This window comes from Dendrobates tinctorius, unplaced genomic scaffold (genome assembly GCF_039654945.1).
Source record: "Dendrobates tinctorius isolate UK_male_01 unplaced genomic scaffold, ASM3965494v1 ptg000108l, whole genome shotgun sequence".
Classification (NCBI taxonomy): domain Eukaryota; kingdom Metazoa; phylum Chordata; class Amphibia; order Anura; family Dendrobatidae; genus Dendrobates; species Dendrobates tinctorius.
This window is the reverse complement of record NW_027361776.1, coordinates 4,102,962-4,119,935: the sequence shown is the minus strand read 5'-3', so window position 1 is coordinate 4,119,935 and position 16,974 is coordinate 4,102,962. Positions and strand designations below refer to the sequence as shown.

The following is a 16,974-nucleotide window of genomic DNA, read 5'->3' as shown; positions in this document are numbered from 1 at the left end:
GACAACAAACCAGGGAGCGGGGGCTGGTGAGGGGATCCTAGACGGTGCAGGCACCCTAGCTCCATCCAGCTTCAGCCGAGGAGAGGGACCGTCCGCCTCCTTGCAGCACCTTTGTCTTGCATTGGTGGAGCAGTTGGGGCCGCTCGGACCATCTTGTGCCTCTGAATAGCCCAAAGTTTCTCTACCTATGGGTGGTCAGGGCTAGGTCCGGCATCATGTCCCACGTCGCGGGAAAGGATACATGGAGACGACACTCGCACGTGCTCGCCCATTGATGGTTTGGGGAAATCAGACCCTTTCAATAGGATCCGTTGCCCCTGTCTAATCTTCATGGACAAAAAAAAAAAAAGTCTGGAGGAAAAGGACCAGACGTGTGCCTCCATAGACACGAAGCAAAAAACTGGCTTCCGCCCGCAATCAGGGCGAGGGTGTATACGGCGGGGGAGGCGCTAACCTTGCGTTGTTTGCCTAGTGTCAGCCTCCAGATGGCGGTAGCATACACCCACAGTACCTGTGTCCCCCAATGAGACGAAGGAGAAAAACACGTTATATTATACTCACGGAGGTGGGCGGTCCGGTGGGTGTCGCCGTCTCGTCCGGCGCCTCCCTTCTTCATGCGATGACGTCCTCTTCTCCCATCCTGTAATGGCTCCGGTGCAGGCGCACTGCTCTGCCCTGTTGAGGGCAGAGCAGAGTCCTGCAGTGCGCAGGCGTCGGGAGAGGTCTGGCGCCTGCGCACTGCAGAATTCTGCTCTGCCCTCACCAGGGAAGAGCAACGCGCCTGCGCCGGAGCCATTACAGGAAGTTACTGTGCAATTTGTCCTGAGTAGGCCGATACCCCAAATGTGGAGGTAAACCACTGTTTCGCCGCATGGCAGAGCACGGAAGGGAAGGAGCGCCGTTTGACTTTTTCAATGCAAAATTGACTGGAATGGAGATCGGACGCCTGTAGCTTTTGGAGAGCCCCTGATGTGCCTAAACAGTGGAAACCCCCCAAATCTATATCTAGCACTTAACCCTAAAATAGAAATAAACACTATCTTATTTTGTTTTTTCCCTAAGGGGGTGATAAAAGGGGGTTTGATTTACTATTCATAGCGGGCTTTTATGTTTGGCAGCTGTCACACACAAAAAGACGCTTTTTTTTGCAAAAAATAATGTTTGCATCACCACATTTTGAGAGCTATAATTTTTCCATATTTGGCCCACAGAGTCATGTGAGGTCTTATTTTTTGCGGGACGAGTTGACGTTTTTACTGGTAACATTTTCGGGTACGTGACTTTTAGATTGCTTTTGTTACGACATTTGGGAGGCAGAATGAACAAAAACAAGCAATGGTTTTTTTTTTGGGGGGGGCGTTTATACCATTCAGTGTGTGGTAAAATTGATAAAGCGGTTTTATTCTTCGGGTCAGTACGATTACAGCGATACCTCATTTATTTTTTTTAATGTTTTGGTGCTTTTATACAATAAAATCTATTTTATATAAAAAATAATTTCTGCATTGCTTCATTCTGCATTGCTTCATTCTGCGAGCTATAACTTTTTTATTTTTTCGCTGGTAACGCTGTTTGGTGGCTCGTTTTTTGCGGGACAAGATAACGTTTTCAACAGTACCATGTTTATATCCGTCTTTTTGATCGCAGGTTATTCCACTTTTTGTTTGGCGGTATGATGACAAAAACGGCAAAAAAAAAAACAATGCTTTAAGGGGTTAACTAGTGGGACAATTTATAGGGCGGGTTGTTACGGATGTGGCGATACCAAATATGTGTACGTTTATTTTTTTTTCATAAAGAAATGAATTTTATTGGGGAATATTTTTCCTTTATTTAGGAATTTTTTTTTAATATTTTTATACTTTTTTTTTTTTTTCCACTTTTTTACTGTGTCCCAGAGTGGAACATCATATAGTGTCAGATCACAGGCAGCGCAGAAGGCTTGCTGGTGCCTGCTCTCATCTTGGATCCGGGGGCCTGCAAGGAGGAGGCCGTCGGAACAACGCAGTCACCGTGTTGTTCTGAGGGTCTCAGGGAAGCACGCAGGGAGCCTCCTCCCTGCGCGATGCTTCCCTATACCGCCGGAACACTGCGATCATGTTTGATAACCATGTGTTATTAGTGACACACCACTAGCCAGGGGCCCCTGAAGCAGTGGGGGCCCTAGGCAGCAGCTGGCCCTGTAAGCCAGCAGGTGTCAGTGCCTGGGCCCACTGAAGAATCCTCCAGTTCTCCGGTGGGCCAGTCTGACCAAGGACAGGAGGTTGGACATCACAGCTAGTCACTGAGGCTGCACTTGCAGCAGTTCAGTCACCAGTGGTTCTCAGTCTGGACAGTCGCAGGTTGAAAATGGTTTATCCCCCAGAAATGGATTACGGCATGGGACAGAATGACGGACGTGAGAAATATGGTTGTTTTTTATTTTTGTTTTCTTACAGGAGACGAGGGATCCAGTGGAATTAGGCGTTAGGCGAGTATGACACAGCTTTTATTTTTAAATTGAAATAAAACAAAACACTTTTTTTTTTTTTTTTACTAATGGAGAGGCATATAAAAGTCGAAATAAAACAAAACACGTTTTGTTTTTTTTTTCGACTTTTATATGCCTCTCCATTAGTAATCCATGGGCTTGATGTCACCGGACAATACAAAAGGTATCATCAAACCCACTTGCCACAGGGCAAGTGGGAAGAGCAGGGCAAAGATGAAACATAGTAACATAGTTATTAACGTTGAAGAAAGACTTCAAGTCCATCTAGTTCAACCCATATCCAATCCTAACCTGCTCTAACATATTGATCCAGAGGAAGGCAAAAAAATAGAATTAGACTTACCGCTAATTCGGTTTCTAGGAGCCTTCCATGACAGCCACCTTGGAGGTTGTCTCCCCGCCCTAATAGGGGACAGGAACACAAAGAGGTTAAATGACCCTCCCCTACCTGCTACCTCAGTGTTTTTTCTGAACATACTAGCATGAATAGTTACCGCCAGTAGAGCAGGAATCATCAGGTAAATATATCATATAGGGAGGGAAATTAGTGCTGTCGTGGAAGGTTCCTAGAAACCGAATTACCGGTAAGTCTAATTCTATTTTCTCTTGTCACTTTCCACGACAGCCACCTTGGAGTCATGCCAACGTTAATTTTTTAGGGAGGGACTACGGCTTGCAAGACGCGTCTGCCGAACATCAGATCCCTATTGAAATCCAGTCTATAGTGTCTAGTAAAGGTGTGCACAGAGGACCAGGTGGCCGCTCTGCATATCTGCTCCGAAGACGTATTTCCCCTTGCTGCCCAGGACGTAGCAACTGATCGAGTGGAGTGGGCCTTTAAAGACTCCGGAGAAGAGAGATGTCTTGCAGAGTATGCCAGAGAGATGGACTGCTTGATCCAGCCCGCTATCGTGTTCTTTGCCGCCTTCTTCCCTTTATTTCTTCCAGAATACTGAAGGAACAGGTTCTGATCAATTCTCCAATCCTTTGTTGCTTCGAGGTAACGGAGAACTACCCTGCGAACATCCAGGGTATGAAATTTCGCTTTCTTCGGGTTAGAAGGATTTGGGCAGAATGAGGGCAACACGATATCCTGGCTTCTATGAAAGTCTGACACCACCTTGGGCATAAAGGAGGTGTCTAGGCGTAGTACTATACTATCTGAATTGAGTAGGAGATAAGGTTCCTGTACTGAAAGGGCCTGTAGCTCCCCCACCCGTCTAGCTGATGTGATCACCACAAGAAACACTGTTTTGAGTGTGAGCATTTTTAATGGAACTTCTGACAGGGGCTCAAACAGGGCCTGTGTTAGGCTATTAGGCACTAAATTAAGATCCCAGGGGGGAACCCGGCTAGGGAGCGAAGGGCGAATCCTGCCTGCTGCTATCATGAACCGCTTGACCCAGCGGTGTTTGGCTAGATCTTGGTCAAAAAAGGCACTTAGGGCAGATACCTGTACATTTAACGTACTCGGAGTAAGCCCTAGATCTAACCCTTTCTGTAGGAAGTCTAGTATTTGGTCAATATTTGGATGGGCGGGGTCAGGGACCTTCGGGAAGCCCCAGGAGGAAAATCTTTTCCATATTTTCACGTAGATTGCATTCGTTATCGGCTTTCTACTCTTTTGAAGGGTCCGGATTACCTCATCCGACAACCCTTTGGCCTTCAGAATGTTGGCCTCAATAACAAGGCTGCTAGGGACAGCTTGGTTGTATCCGGGTGTAGCAACAGACCTTGAAAAAGGAGATCGGTCTTCTGGGGTAATAGCAAGGGACCTTCCTGGGCCATGTCCAACAGAGCGCTGTACCAGCTTCGTCCTGGCCACATCGGAGTCACCAGGATCGTCTTGACTACGTCTGCCCTGATCTTTTGTAGGGTCTTTGCCAGCATCGGGATTGGGGGAAAAGCGTAGGCCAGTCTGAAGACCCATGGATGGGCAAATACATCCGTCCCCTGGGCTCCGTACGTGGGACTGAGGGAGAAATAGGTCGCAGCCTTTGTATTTTGTGCATTCGCGAACAGGTCAACGTCTGGATCCCCCCATCTTGAGACTAGAGCCTGGAACACCTCTTGGTTCAGACACCATTCTCCTGGATGGACGTCTTTCCTGCTCAGGAAGTCTGCCTGGATGTTTTCCGACCCCTTCAGGTGTACCGCGGAAATGGATAACAGGTGCTTCTCTGCCCAGAGGAAGATCCTTGCTGCTACTTTCTTTAGGCTGGCGTACCTTGTTACCCCTTGATGCCTGAGATATGCCACCGTGGTCACGTTGTCGGAGTATATCCAGACATGATAGTTCTTGACAAGGGCTGCTACAGCTTTCAGTGACTCTTCCACTGCTGTCAGTTCCCTTAGGTTTGAAGATCCAGCCTTTATGTTCTGGGGCCATTGTCCCTGGAAGTATGAACCTTCGACTACTATTGCATAGGCCTATTGTCGCCATCTGCCAGCCTCGTCCAATAAGAGGAATCACTGATCTTACTGACTCCATCTTGAATCGACGGTACCTGATGAAGTGGTTCAGGGGTTTTAGATATATAATGAGCCTGTGCTTTCCTGAGGGTTTTTTTTATCAGGAACAGGCGAGAATAAAGTCCCCTGCCCTCCTCCTGAGGAGGTGCATACGAGACCACTTGTTCCCGTAGCAGTCCTTCTAACTGAAGCCACAGAACTTTTTGCAGACTTGGGGAATGCGCTGGGGTAATCCTTAGGGCATGCGGGGGGGGGGGGGGCTCGAACTCCAGTTTTAGCCCAAATTGTATAGTGTGCAGGACCCACTGGTTCGAGGTCGTGGCCTGCCATTGGGCGAAAAACTGTGCGAGTCGACCCCCTACCCGGGAGTCACTGCTTTTCCGGGGGCTGCTGCTGTTGGGGCACGAGGATGTTTCTTCCTTTACCCCCTTTCGGGTAGCTCCATCGACCAGATTTGCCCTTCCCTCTGAACGCCCTTTGAGAAGCCTGTTCCCTTGAGGGACAAAAAAAAACCACCTTTTTGTGGGTTTCTGTTCCGGCAGTGACCTCTTCTTGTCAGAAGCCTTCTCAAGGATGTTATCGAGGACCGGCCCGAACACGTGGTATCCCTGGAAGGGGATGGCACAAAGTTTCGTTTTGGAAGTGATATCGCCTCCCCATGACTTCAGCTACAAGGCTCTCTCCTGGCCGAGTTTGAGAGAACTAGGGACCTTGCTGCCACCCATACTGTTTCTCCCGAAGCGTCAGCTAAATAGCCTGTTGCCTTTTGGAGGAGTGACAGGGAGTCTAAGATTTCCTCCCTTGGAGTGCCCCCCGACAGGTGGTCTTCCAATGTACGTAGCCAGAAAAACAACGATCAGGCTACGCAGGTGGATGCAATATTTGCTTTGAGCAGGTTTGTAGAGGCTTCCCAGGACTTTTTAAGATGGCTCTCTATTTTGCAATCCATCGGATCTTTCAATTGGGAGGCATCCTCAAAGGGCAAGGACGTGTTCTTAGTGACTTTAGACACTTGGACGTCTATCTTAGGGATCTCCCGAATGGAACTCTCTCCTTCTAGGGGGAACCGATTTTTTAGCTCAGAGGGCACCGTAAGTGCTTTCTCGGGGGAGGACCACTCCTGAGTTATTAAATCCTGTATAACCTCATGAACCGGGAAACCCTTTCTACCTCTGGGTTTCAATCCTCCAAACATCGCATCCTGGACTAAGAGCCTAACTTCTTCCTCCTCCAATCCCATGGTATTTCTTACCATGGAAACTAACTCCTCCATATCCTCCGAGGAGAAATCCTATTTTTTTGTATCATGACTGGAGGTGGACATGGAGTCCTCATCTTCCCAAATCTCCTCCGACCCCGAGGAACGGACCTCTCCTGAGTCTGAGTCAGCTACTATAGGTGCCCTTTTCCTCTTCTTTGGGGCAGGGCCCTGGGCCGGGGTTTGGGCTGCTATGGAGGTCTGAACCTCCTGTCTAATGAGAGTCTTTATGCTATCAAACAGGGAGGGTTGCTCGGTACGCAGTATATTTTGCGTACACGGCTGGCATAACTTCTTTCTGTAATCAGAAGGAAACCTGGCACCACATATACCACACTTGCGGGGGTTTTTAGGGGCAGAGGATTTGTCTTCCTGCAAGAGAAGAGAAAGCTTACTCAGACCTGTGCCACCAGTTCGTCTGACAGGCAAGGGACCGGCCCCGCTACTCACTGTAGGAGGGGGAACGCTGGGCTCCGCAGATGCTGCAGTTGAGGGCTTCTCACCGTCCATTCTGCACACACACTCTGCGGTTATGGAGTTGCTGCACCCTTTTAAGGGTGATTGGGGCGTTCATTCATGGTGCTCCTCCCTCGGGAGGATATGCTCGACCCCCGTCGCCATTGTGATTATTTCCCGGGTCTCCCCGGGAGCCGGCGCACGTTTCCCCTTCCTAGGACGCCAGAGGCCGCAAACCGGAAGTGCGTGTCACTGCCACTTCCGGTCGACTGCCAGCCCCCGTCCAGGTGACCAGGGCCCGTATGACCGTGGACGGGATAGTACATCATCGCGATCAGCTGTGCTCACAAACATGATCGCAGTGTTCCAGGGGCATAGGGAAGCATCGCGCAAGGAAGGGGCTCCCTGCGTGCTTCCCTGAGATCCTCGGAACAACGCGATGTGCTCGTGTTGTTCCGAGGGCCTCATCCCTGCAGACCCCCAGATCCAGGATGGCCGCGGGGGTCTTCGAGGTCGTGCAGGGAGGTGGCTTCTCAGTGCCTGCTGAGAGTAGGTGCTGAGAAGCCGCCTGCACTGCCAGTCAGATCGCTGATCTGACACAGTGCTGTGCAAAGTGTAAGATCAGCGATCTGACACTATATAGTAATGTCCCCCCCCCTGGGACCGAGTAATAAAGTAAAAAAAAAAAAATAAAAGTGTAAAAAAATCCTAAATAAATTAAAAAAAAAAAATTCCAAAAAACAATGCTTTATCATACTGCCAAACAAAAAGTGCAATAACACGCGATCAAAAAGACGGATGTAAACATGGTACCGCTGAAAACGTCATCTTGTCCCGCAAAAAAACGAGCGACCATACAGCTCCATCAGCGAAAAAATTAAAGAGTTATAGCTCATAGAATAAAGTGATGCAAAAATTATTTTTTATATATAAAATTGTTTTATTGTATAAAAACGCCAAAACATAAAGAAAGATATAAATGAGGTATCACTGTAATCGTACTGACCCAAAGAATAAAAACGCATTAACAATTTTACCACACGCAGAACAGAATATACGCCCCCTCAAAAGAAATTTATGAATTGCTGGTTTTTGTTCATTCTGCGTCCCAAAAATCGGAATAAAAAGTCCAAAGAGATCTTTGCGGACATTTTAGGCCCATACAGGGCGAACACTATCATCATAGAGAGGGTGCATAGAGCCCTCAGACCAAAACCTAAAGTCAATGAACGTCCAAGGGACATAATTTGTGGCCTCCTCAGTTATGTTGACACTGCAGCAATTCTAACAGGCGCAAGAGAAAAAGCGCCATTGATATACAACAACGCTAATTTTCAAATTTTTCAAGATATCTCCCCAGCCACACTATCGAAGAGGAAAATCCTAAAACCATTGACTGATGCGATCTTGAACCATGTGCTGCGCTTCAAGTGGCTGTTCCCCTTTGGGGTGGGAATCACGAAGGAAGGTCGTCAGATCACTATCCGCACCCCGGAGGATTTAGATGCTGCCTGGGAGTCTTTGCAAATTGATCCCATTTCCATCCCCTCGTGGATGCCGCTTGATATGGGAGTTCCCATCCCACATCTGGATAAGCCAGGTGAAAGGTCGACTAAGCAAAAGTCTGCCTCCCCAAAGGCTAAAAGGCATATGAACAAATCTCAATCTACTTGAGCGAGACTATTATCTTTCTACAGGTCAACCTTTGTCCTGGGGTTGAGTCGGCAAAGTGGTCACAGACAGCGATTGCCCAGCATGTGATCACTCCTTACTGAGCGGGGGTTTGCGAAAGGAACATTATATTTAGCTCATGGAGCAAGCCTCCCATCCGTGGTGCTCTTGGGCCTGCTGTCGCAGGAGGGGAGAATTTTTGTTCTCCCCCTATTGCCCCGTTTTCTTTTCAGATGGGAACTCAAATATATCTTCAAGTCGCCGGAAATAGTAATGGACTTTAGTTTAATAACAGGTTGCTAAATTGCCTCCCCATGTATCCTTAAAAGGTTTGCTAAGGAATGTGGGACTGTTGTCTACTCCTTATTCTATGCATTTTTACTTGCAGTTGATAACCTTCTAGATTCACACTGTTGTTTTAATTTGAGTGCTTAACTCTTCATTTTATTTTTACATGTTGCTTGGCTATGTTAGAACTCATCTTCAACGATTGGGTCTCTACGAACCCCCCCTGCAGAAGATGAGACTGTTTTTGTAATTAGTTTTGTTGTTCTATTGTTTTATACCCATTACAGGTATTCTTCTCAGGCTTTGATCTCCGATGACACATTTGAACATGGCTAACAATATTGGAGAAAGCTCGGTCGTTGTGGCATCCCTCAACGCGAAGGGTATGAATAGCCCCGCCAAACGTAGTCAGATTATTTCCCTCCTGAACAAGTCCCGCTCCCAGGTAATTCTTTTTCAAGAAACACATTTTAAAGTGGGCAGGCCCCCAGACATGACTCGCTCAGCGTTTCCAACATGTTATCATAGTTGCTCGAAGTCGGCCTCTAAAGGGGTTAGTATAGCGTTCAAGAGAGGACTTCCCTTTGTTTTAAAAGATAGTATTGCGGACTCGGAGGGCAGGTATATTTTTGTGAAAGGCTATCTGGCCTCAACTCTAATGACTTTTGCTAACATATACGCACCAAATCAAGGCCAAGTAGCGTGGCTGTCTACCACTCTGGAAGTGCTTACTCTATTTAAGGAGGGACTCCTACTCTTGGGGGGTGACTTTAACCTGACAATGTAGCCAAATGTGGACTCGTCCTCGGGGAGATCGTCAATCTCTAAAAAGGAGAGAAAGGTGCTCTTGGAAAAACTTTTGTCCCTTCACTTGGTGGACCCCTGGAGATTAGTACATCCCACTGACAAAGACTACACATTTTATTCCCCCACACATGACACATACAGTGGGGCAAAAAAGTATTTAGTCAGTCAGCAATAGTGCAAGTTCCACCACTTAAAAAGATGAGAGGCGTCTGTAATTTACATCATAGGTAGACCTCAACTATGGGCGTCTGTAATTTACATCATAGGTAGACCTCAACTATGGGAGACAAACTGAGAAAAAAAAATCCAGAAAATCACATTGTCTGTTTTTTTTTCATTTGATTTGCATATTATGGTGGAAAATAAGTATTTGGTCAGAAACAAGCAAACAAGATTTCTGGCTCTCACAGACCTGTAACTTCTTCTTTAAGAGTCTCCTCTTTCCTCCACTCATTACCTGTAGTAATGGCACCTGTTTAAACTTGTTATCAGTATAAAAAGACACCTGTGCACACCCTCAAACAGTCTGACTCCAAACTCCACTATGGTGAAGACCAAAGAGCTGTCAAAGGACACCAGAAACAAAATTGTAGCCCTGCACCAGGCTGGGAAGACTGAATCTGCAATAGCCAACCAGCTTGGAGTGAAGAAATCAACTGTGGGAGCAATAATTAGAAAATGGAAGACATACAAGACCACTGATAATCTCCCTCGATCTGGTGCTCCACGCAACATCCCACCCCGTGGGGTCAGAATGATCACAAGAACGGTGAGCAAAAATCCCAGAACCACGCGGGGGGGACCTAGTGAATGAACTGCAGAGAGCTGGGACCAATGTAACAAGGCCTACCATAAGTAACACACTACGCCACCATGGACTCAGATCCTGCAGTGCCAAACGTGTCCCACTGCTTAAGCCTGTACATGTCCGGGCCCGTCTGAAGTTTGCTAGAGAGCATTTGGATGATCCAGAGGAGTTTTGGGAGAATGTCCTATGGTCTGATGAAACCAAACTGGAACTGTTTGGTAGAAACACAACTTGTCGTGTTTGGAGGAAAAAGAATACTGAGTTGCATCCATCAAACACCATACCTACTGTAAAGCATGGTGGTGGAAACATCATGCTTTGGGGCTGTTTCTCTGCAAAGGGGCCAGGACGACTGATCCGGGTACATGAAAGAATGAATGGGGCCATGTATCGTGAGATTTTGAGTACAAACCTCCTTCCATCAGCAAGGGCATTGAAGATGAAACGTGGCTGGGTCTTTCAACATGACAATGATCCAAAGCACACCGCCAGGGCAACGAAGAAGTGGCTTCGTAAGAAGCATTTCAAGGTCCTGGAGTGGCCTAGCCAGTCTCCAGATCTCAACCCTATAGAAAACCTTTGGAGGGAGTTGAAAGTCTGTGTTGCCAAGCGAAAAGCCAAAAACATCACTGCTCTAGAGGAGATCTGCATGGAGGAATGGGCCAACATACCAATAACAGTGTGTGGCAACCTTGTGAAGACTTACAGAAAACGTTTGACCTCTGTCATTGCCAACAAAGGATATATCACAAAGTATTGAGATGAAATTTTGTTTCTGACCAAATACTTATTTTCCACCATAATATGCAAATCAAATGAAAAAAAAACAGACAATGTGATTTTCTGGATTTTTTTTTTCTCAGTTTGTCTCCCATAGTTGAGGTCTACCTATGATGTAAATTACAGACGCCTCTCATCTTTTTAAGTGGTGGAACTTGCACTATTGCTGACTGACTAAATACTTTTTTGCCCCACTGTATCATAGACTCGACTAAATATTGGTTCAAGCCTCGTCCATCAAATCGGTCACTTCTACCTCTATAGGCCCTATAACGCTATCAGATCATGCCCCGGTCTTCTTAGCATTAAAATTAGACTCCCTCTCGCGCTCCCCTCTCACATGGCGACTGAACGAAACACTTCTAGATAATAAGGATAATGTTTCTCAGATTGATTTTTCTTTAAAGAGGTTTTTCAGGGAGAACATGGTTGATGGGAGGTTAACCCCAATTATATGGGAAACGCATAAAGCCGTCTTGAGGGGGGGAGTTGATCTCCCTGGGGACCCACATTAAAAGGAGAAGAGACAGGGAAATCCTCTCCCTCTTACATCAAATTGCCACCATGGAACGCTTACACATGGGACTATGGAATGGAGAATATGTATAATGGGTATATGGGCATGGGACTATGGGATGGAGGATATGTATGATGGGTATATGGGCACGGGCCTATGGGATCGTGGATATGTATGATGGGTATATGGGCACGGGACTATTATAATTTCTTATAACTAACCACAGTTAGTTACTATGCCCGGGCAGCGCCGGGCTCTTCAGTATATATATATTATATACACACACATACACACACACACACATACACACACACCCCGTATATACTCGTGTATAAGCCGACCCCACTAATTTTGCCACAAAAAACGTATTGACTCGTGTATATGCCTAGGGTGGAAAATGCAGCAGCTACTGGTAAATTTCAAAAAAAAATTTTTACAAATAAAAGTTAAATTAATTGAGACATCAGTAGGTTAAATGTTTTTGAATATCCATATTTAATCAGGAGCCCCATATAATGCTGCACAAAGGTTAATAATGGCCCCATACGCTGCCCCACAGAACAATATGCCTCATACGCTGCCCCACAGAACAATATGCCCCATACGCTGCCCCACAGAACATGCCCCCATACGCTGCCCCACAGAACATGCCCACATATGCTGCTCCATAGATTATGCCCCCCATATGCTGCTCCATAGATTATGCCCCCCATATGCTGCTCCATAGATTATGCCCCCCATATGCTGCTCCATAGATTATGCCCCCCATATGCTGCTCCATAGATTATGCCCCCCATATGCTGCTCCATAAAAAAAAAAAAAAAAAAAAAAAGCCATACTCACCTCTCCTGCTCAGGACCCGGCACCTATGATATTCACCTGTCCGGGGTCCATCGCTGCTCACCACTGTCTGCGTGTGCACTGTCAGTGACTGTTCAGCCAGCAGAGGGCGCGCCGCGCACTAACCACGTCAACGCGCCCCCTGCTGGCTAAACATCACGGACACAGGAAGCAGCAGACAGCGGTGAGCAGCGTGGGAACGAGGACAGGTGAATATCGCTATACTCACCCGTCCTGGAACATCTCTACAGCCTCGCTTCTCCACTGTCTCCCTTCCTGCCTTCAGCGGTCACATGATACCGCTCATTAACACTCATGAATATGCGCATATTCATGAGTGGTAATGAGCGGTATCACGTGACCGCTGAAGGCAGGAAGGGAGACAGTGGAGAATCGAGGGGGCTGCAGGGACGTGCCAGGACGGGTGAGTATAATCTCTGACACCCCCACTCCCCCTCCCCCGCTGACCCCCAGGTATATGACTCGTGTATAGGCCGAGAGGGGGACAAAAAATGGGCTGAAAATATCGGCTTATACACTAGTATATACGGTATATGTCAACTTTTAATCCTTATAACATCCTAACAAAAAAAAAAATGATGTTTAACCCCTTAACGTCCATGGCAGGATGTAACTTCCCGTCAAGCCTTTTAACTAACACTGCGTGTAAATGTGTATAACCTTCTGTGAAGCCCTTGGAGGTTCAAAGTGCTCACTACTCATTTAGGTAAGTTCCGTGGGGGGTCTAGTTTCCAAAATGGGAAGACTTATGGAGGGGGGGTTTCCACTGTTTATGTACATCAGGGCTCTCCAAACACGACATGGCATCCGCTCTCGATTCCAGCCAATTTGACATTCAACATCTCAAATGATGCTCCTTCCCTTCTGAGCACTGCCAGGCGCCTAAAGATTGGTCTTCCTCCACACATGGGGTATCGGTGTACTCAGGAGAAATTGCACAACAAATATTGTGGTTCATTTTCTCCTGATACACTTGACAAAATAAAATTAAAAAAAAATTGTGTCCGAAGAAAAATTTTGGGGAAAAAAGTTAAATGTTCATTTTTTACTTCCACATTGCTTCAAATCTTCTGAAGTACCTAAAGGGTTAATAAACTTCTTGAATGTGGTTTTCAACACCTTGAGGGGTGCAGTTTTTAGAATGGTGTCACTTTTGGGTATTTTCTGTTATATTGACCTCCCAAACTTCAAATGTGAGGTGGTCCCTAAAAAAATGGTTTTGTAAATTTTGTTGTAAAAATGAGAAATCGCTGGACATCTTTTAACCCTTATAACTTCCTAACAAAAAAAAAAATTATGTTTCCAAAATTGTGTTGATGTAAAGTAGACATGTGAGAAATGTTATTTATTAACTATTTTGTGTGACATCACTCTCTGATTTAAGGGTATAAAAATTAAGTTTGTAAATTTCAAAATGTTCGCCAAATTTCCGTTTTTTTTTTCACAAATAGACGCAAGTTATAGCGAAGAAATTTTACCACTAATAGGAAGTACAGTATGTCATGAGAAAACAGTCTCAGAATCAGTGGGATCCGTTAAAGCGTTCCAGAGTTATAACCACAAAGTGACACTGGTCTGATTTCAAAATTAAGGCCTGGTTATTAAACTACAAATTGGCTTGGTCCTTAAGGGGTTAAAAATTGTGCTGATGTAAAGTAGACATGTGGGGAACGTTATTTATTAACTATTTTATGTGACATAACTCTCTGGTTTAAGGGCATAACAACTAAAAGTTTAAAACTTGCAAACTTTTCAAGTTTCCAACAAATTTCCGTTTTTTTCACAAATAAACACAAGTCATACGGAAGAAGTGTTACCACTATCATGAAGCACAATATGTGACTCATCATCTCAATCACCGGGATCCGTTAAGGGGAATCTGTCACCCTTTTTTTTTTCCCCCGACTATGAGCTGCCCGCACCGACAACAGGGGCTTATCTACAGTAGTACTGTAATGCTATAGATAAGTCCCCAATGTAACCTGAAAGAGAAGAAAAAGGAGTTATATTATACTCACCGGGGGGGGGGGGGGGTCAGGTCTTGGTCCGATGGGTGTTGCGATCTGGCGCCTCCCATCTTCATACGATGCCGTCCTCTTCTTTGCTGCCTGTCGTGGCTCCGGGGCAGAGCAGAGTCCTGCAGTGCGCAGGCGCCTGACCTCTCCTGGCGCCTGCGCACTGCAGGACTCTGCCCTCAACAGGGCAATGAGCCTGCACAGGAGCCACGACAGGAAGGAAAGGAGGACAGCATCGTATGAAGATGGGAGGCGCCGGACTGGACCGTGACACCCATCGGGACCAGACGCCGGGGTGAGTATAATCCAACTTGTTTTTCTTATCTTTCAGGTTACATCAGGGGCTTATCTACAGCATTACAGAATGCTGTAGATAAGGATAAGCCCCTGATGTCGGTGCCGGCAGCTCATAGTCGAAAAAAAGGGCGACAGATTCCCTTTAATGTGTTCCAGAGCTCCACATAACGTGACCTGGTCATGAAGGTGCAAATAGGCTTGGGGGGGTGGGGGGGAGAGAGGTCAAAGATATGAAAAAAATACAAGTGCAAATGAAAATATAGTTTTCATTGAAAATTAAGATGTATAACAAAATAAATAAAACAAACGTGGCATTGCCACTAATGTGTCCCCCATCTTGTATGTTGAGAGCCCCCCCCCCCCCCCCAACGGCTTCTGATGATTCACAGTAATGATGTCGGTAGCGAACGATCCGACACAAAGAGTCGGCTCCCTGCTGCGAATGATGGGAGCCTGCACCCCAGTGAGACACAAAGGCTGTGTTCACACACAGCGTTTTTTTAGCGGTTTTTACCGCGGTTTTCACTATAAAACCGCTAAAAATAAGGTGCACAGTCATTTCTATGCATTTTGCACTTTGTGCACATTGATGCGTTTTTTACCGCGAAAAAACCGCATCGCGGTAAAAACCGCAGCATGCACATTAATTTTGCGGGTTTTTCTGCGGTTTAGGCTTCTCCCATGCTTTTAGAAACCACTGCGGTAAAAAACGCATCAAAACCGCGCAAAAAACGCACAAAAACCGCCGCGGAAAAATAGGTGCGCTTTCTGGGAAGGGATTCAGGTTTTTGTGCAGAAATTTTCTGCAACGTGTGCACTTAGCCTAAAATTCCGGCGTTCGGCAGGCGTAACTCCGCCCACCCGAACAAAACTAATTCACAGAGCTCTGAACATTTGAGCTGAGCCCGCAACGCGCGCGCTCTGGCACAGCCGCCAAGCCCACAACGTGCGCAGGGTCAGTACACACATGGGCGGTCAGCCAGCCAGGGTCACAATCCTGACTCTTCTGTGGCCGCCACTCACTACACCAACACCAGGAAAGGAAGCGGACAGTGTCCAGAGAGAGCAGTGTGGACGCTAAAGCAATGCACACAAGGGCTGAGCTCCACACAGTGTTGACTGTGGAAGGGACAACTGTCAATGAGAACCAGAGGAAGGCCAGTAACACGCAAAATGAGAGGGAATCCTGGTACTACTCAATTCTTGAAGACTAAGGGCAAAGCCCCGTAAAGAAATCATGAACTCAGTACACAGGCTACAGCGCTATTCTGAGGCCACGCTCCAGCGGATGCCATACGTACGGCTAATTACACTGAAGACACTTCCACATATAAATCGAGCAGGCACCAGTGTCTATATCTGTGGCTCGCACCATATGGTGAAGAGAATTAGAAGGCAATCCATGCCGCCAGCAGCCTCTCCTCAACAGCCTCACTTCAGCAGCGCACGCGCGCACACACACGCACAGCAGCCTGACCTCAGCAGCGCGCGCGCACACACACAGCAGCCTGACCTCAGCAGCGCGCGCACACACACAGCAGCCTCACTTCAGCAGCGCGCATACACACACAGCAGCCTCACTTCAGCAGCGCGCGCACACACACACACACACACACACACACACACACACACACACACACACACACACACACACACACACACACACACACACACCAGCCTCACCTCAGCAGCGCGCGCGCACACACAGCAGCTTCACCTCAGTAGCGCGCACACACACAGCAGCCTCACCTCAGCAGCGCGCGCACACATACACGGCAGCCTCACCTCAGCAGCGCGCTGCTCCAGCCTCCTACGTCCTCGGCTCAGTTTGAATTTAGCCTTTGCCTCAGGCTCAGTCAGTCCACACTCGCGAGAGTATAGCGTGAGCTGGCTGACAAGGTTGCTCATTGGCTGCCGAATGCTATAGGCGAGGTTTCGCCAGGAGAGGGGAGGGGGGGGGGCAACAGTTACATTCCATTCTCGTGTCAGCCCACGCCAGCGCATGCGTAACATTATATCATATTGTGCGTCCTGTTATAGCAATACCCTGCGGAGGTTTATCAAACATGCTGCAACACTTGGGAGTAGCAGCCAATTAGATTCTGGCTCTCATTTTCCATCGTCTCTGGAAAGTGGAAGAAGCAATCTGGTTGGTTACTGTGGACATCAACACGTACCTATAACACAATGCTCATATATGCTACCGGCACAAAAATGGGCATCAAAGTGACAACATACTGAAAATGAAGTCAT

At 47.0% G+C, this 16,974-nt stretch overlaps 1 protein-coding gene across 13 annotated transcripts in view; it reads right to left on the bottom strand.

Moving 5' to 3' along the window:
* The window catches only part of SPDL1 (spindle apparatus coiled-coil protein 1), a 470,586-nt gene extending 453,927 nt beyond the window's left edge, over window positions 1–16,659 (bottom strand). For 9 of the 13 annotated variants that reach the window (XM_073589468.1, XM_073589469.1, XM_073589466.1 and 6 more), the window contains exon 1: window positions 16,507–16,659. In XM_073589468.1, the coding sequence (XP_073445569.1) occupies window positions 16,507–16,629 (123 nt within the window). In that variant the 5' untranslated portion in view covers window positions 16,630–16,659. Of the gene's footprint in view, window positions 1–16,022; window positions 16,044–16,093; window positions 16,118–16,198; window positions 16,217–16,404; window positions 16,426–16,506 lie in introns of those variants that run through there. The other 4 variants (XM_073589478.1, XM_073589476.1, XM_073589475.1 and 1 more) reach the window with 4 other exon arrangements.
* Window positions 16,660–16,974: the final 315 nt, after the last annotated feature.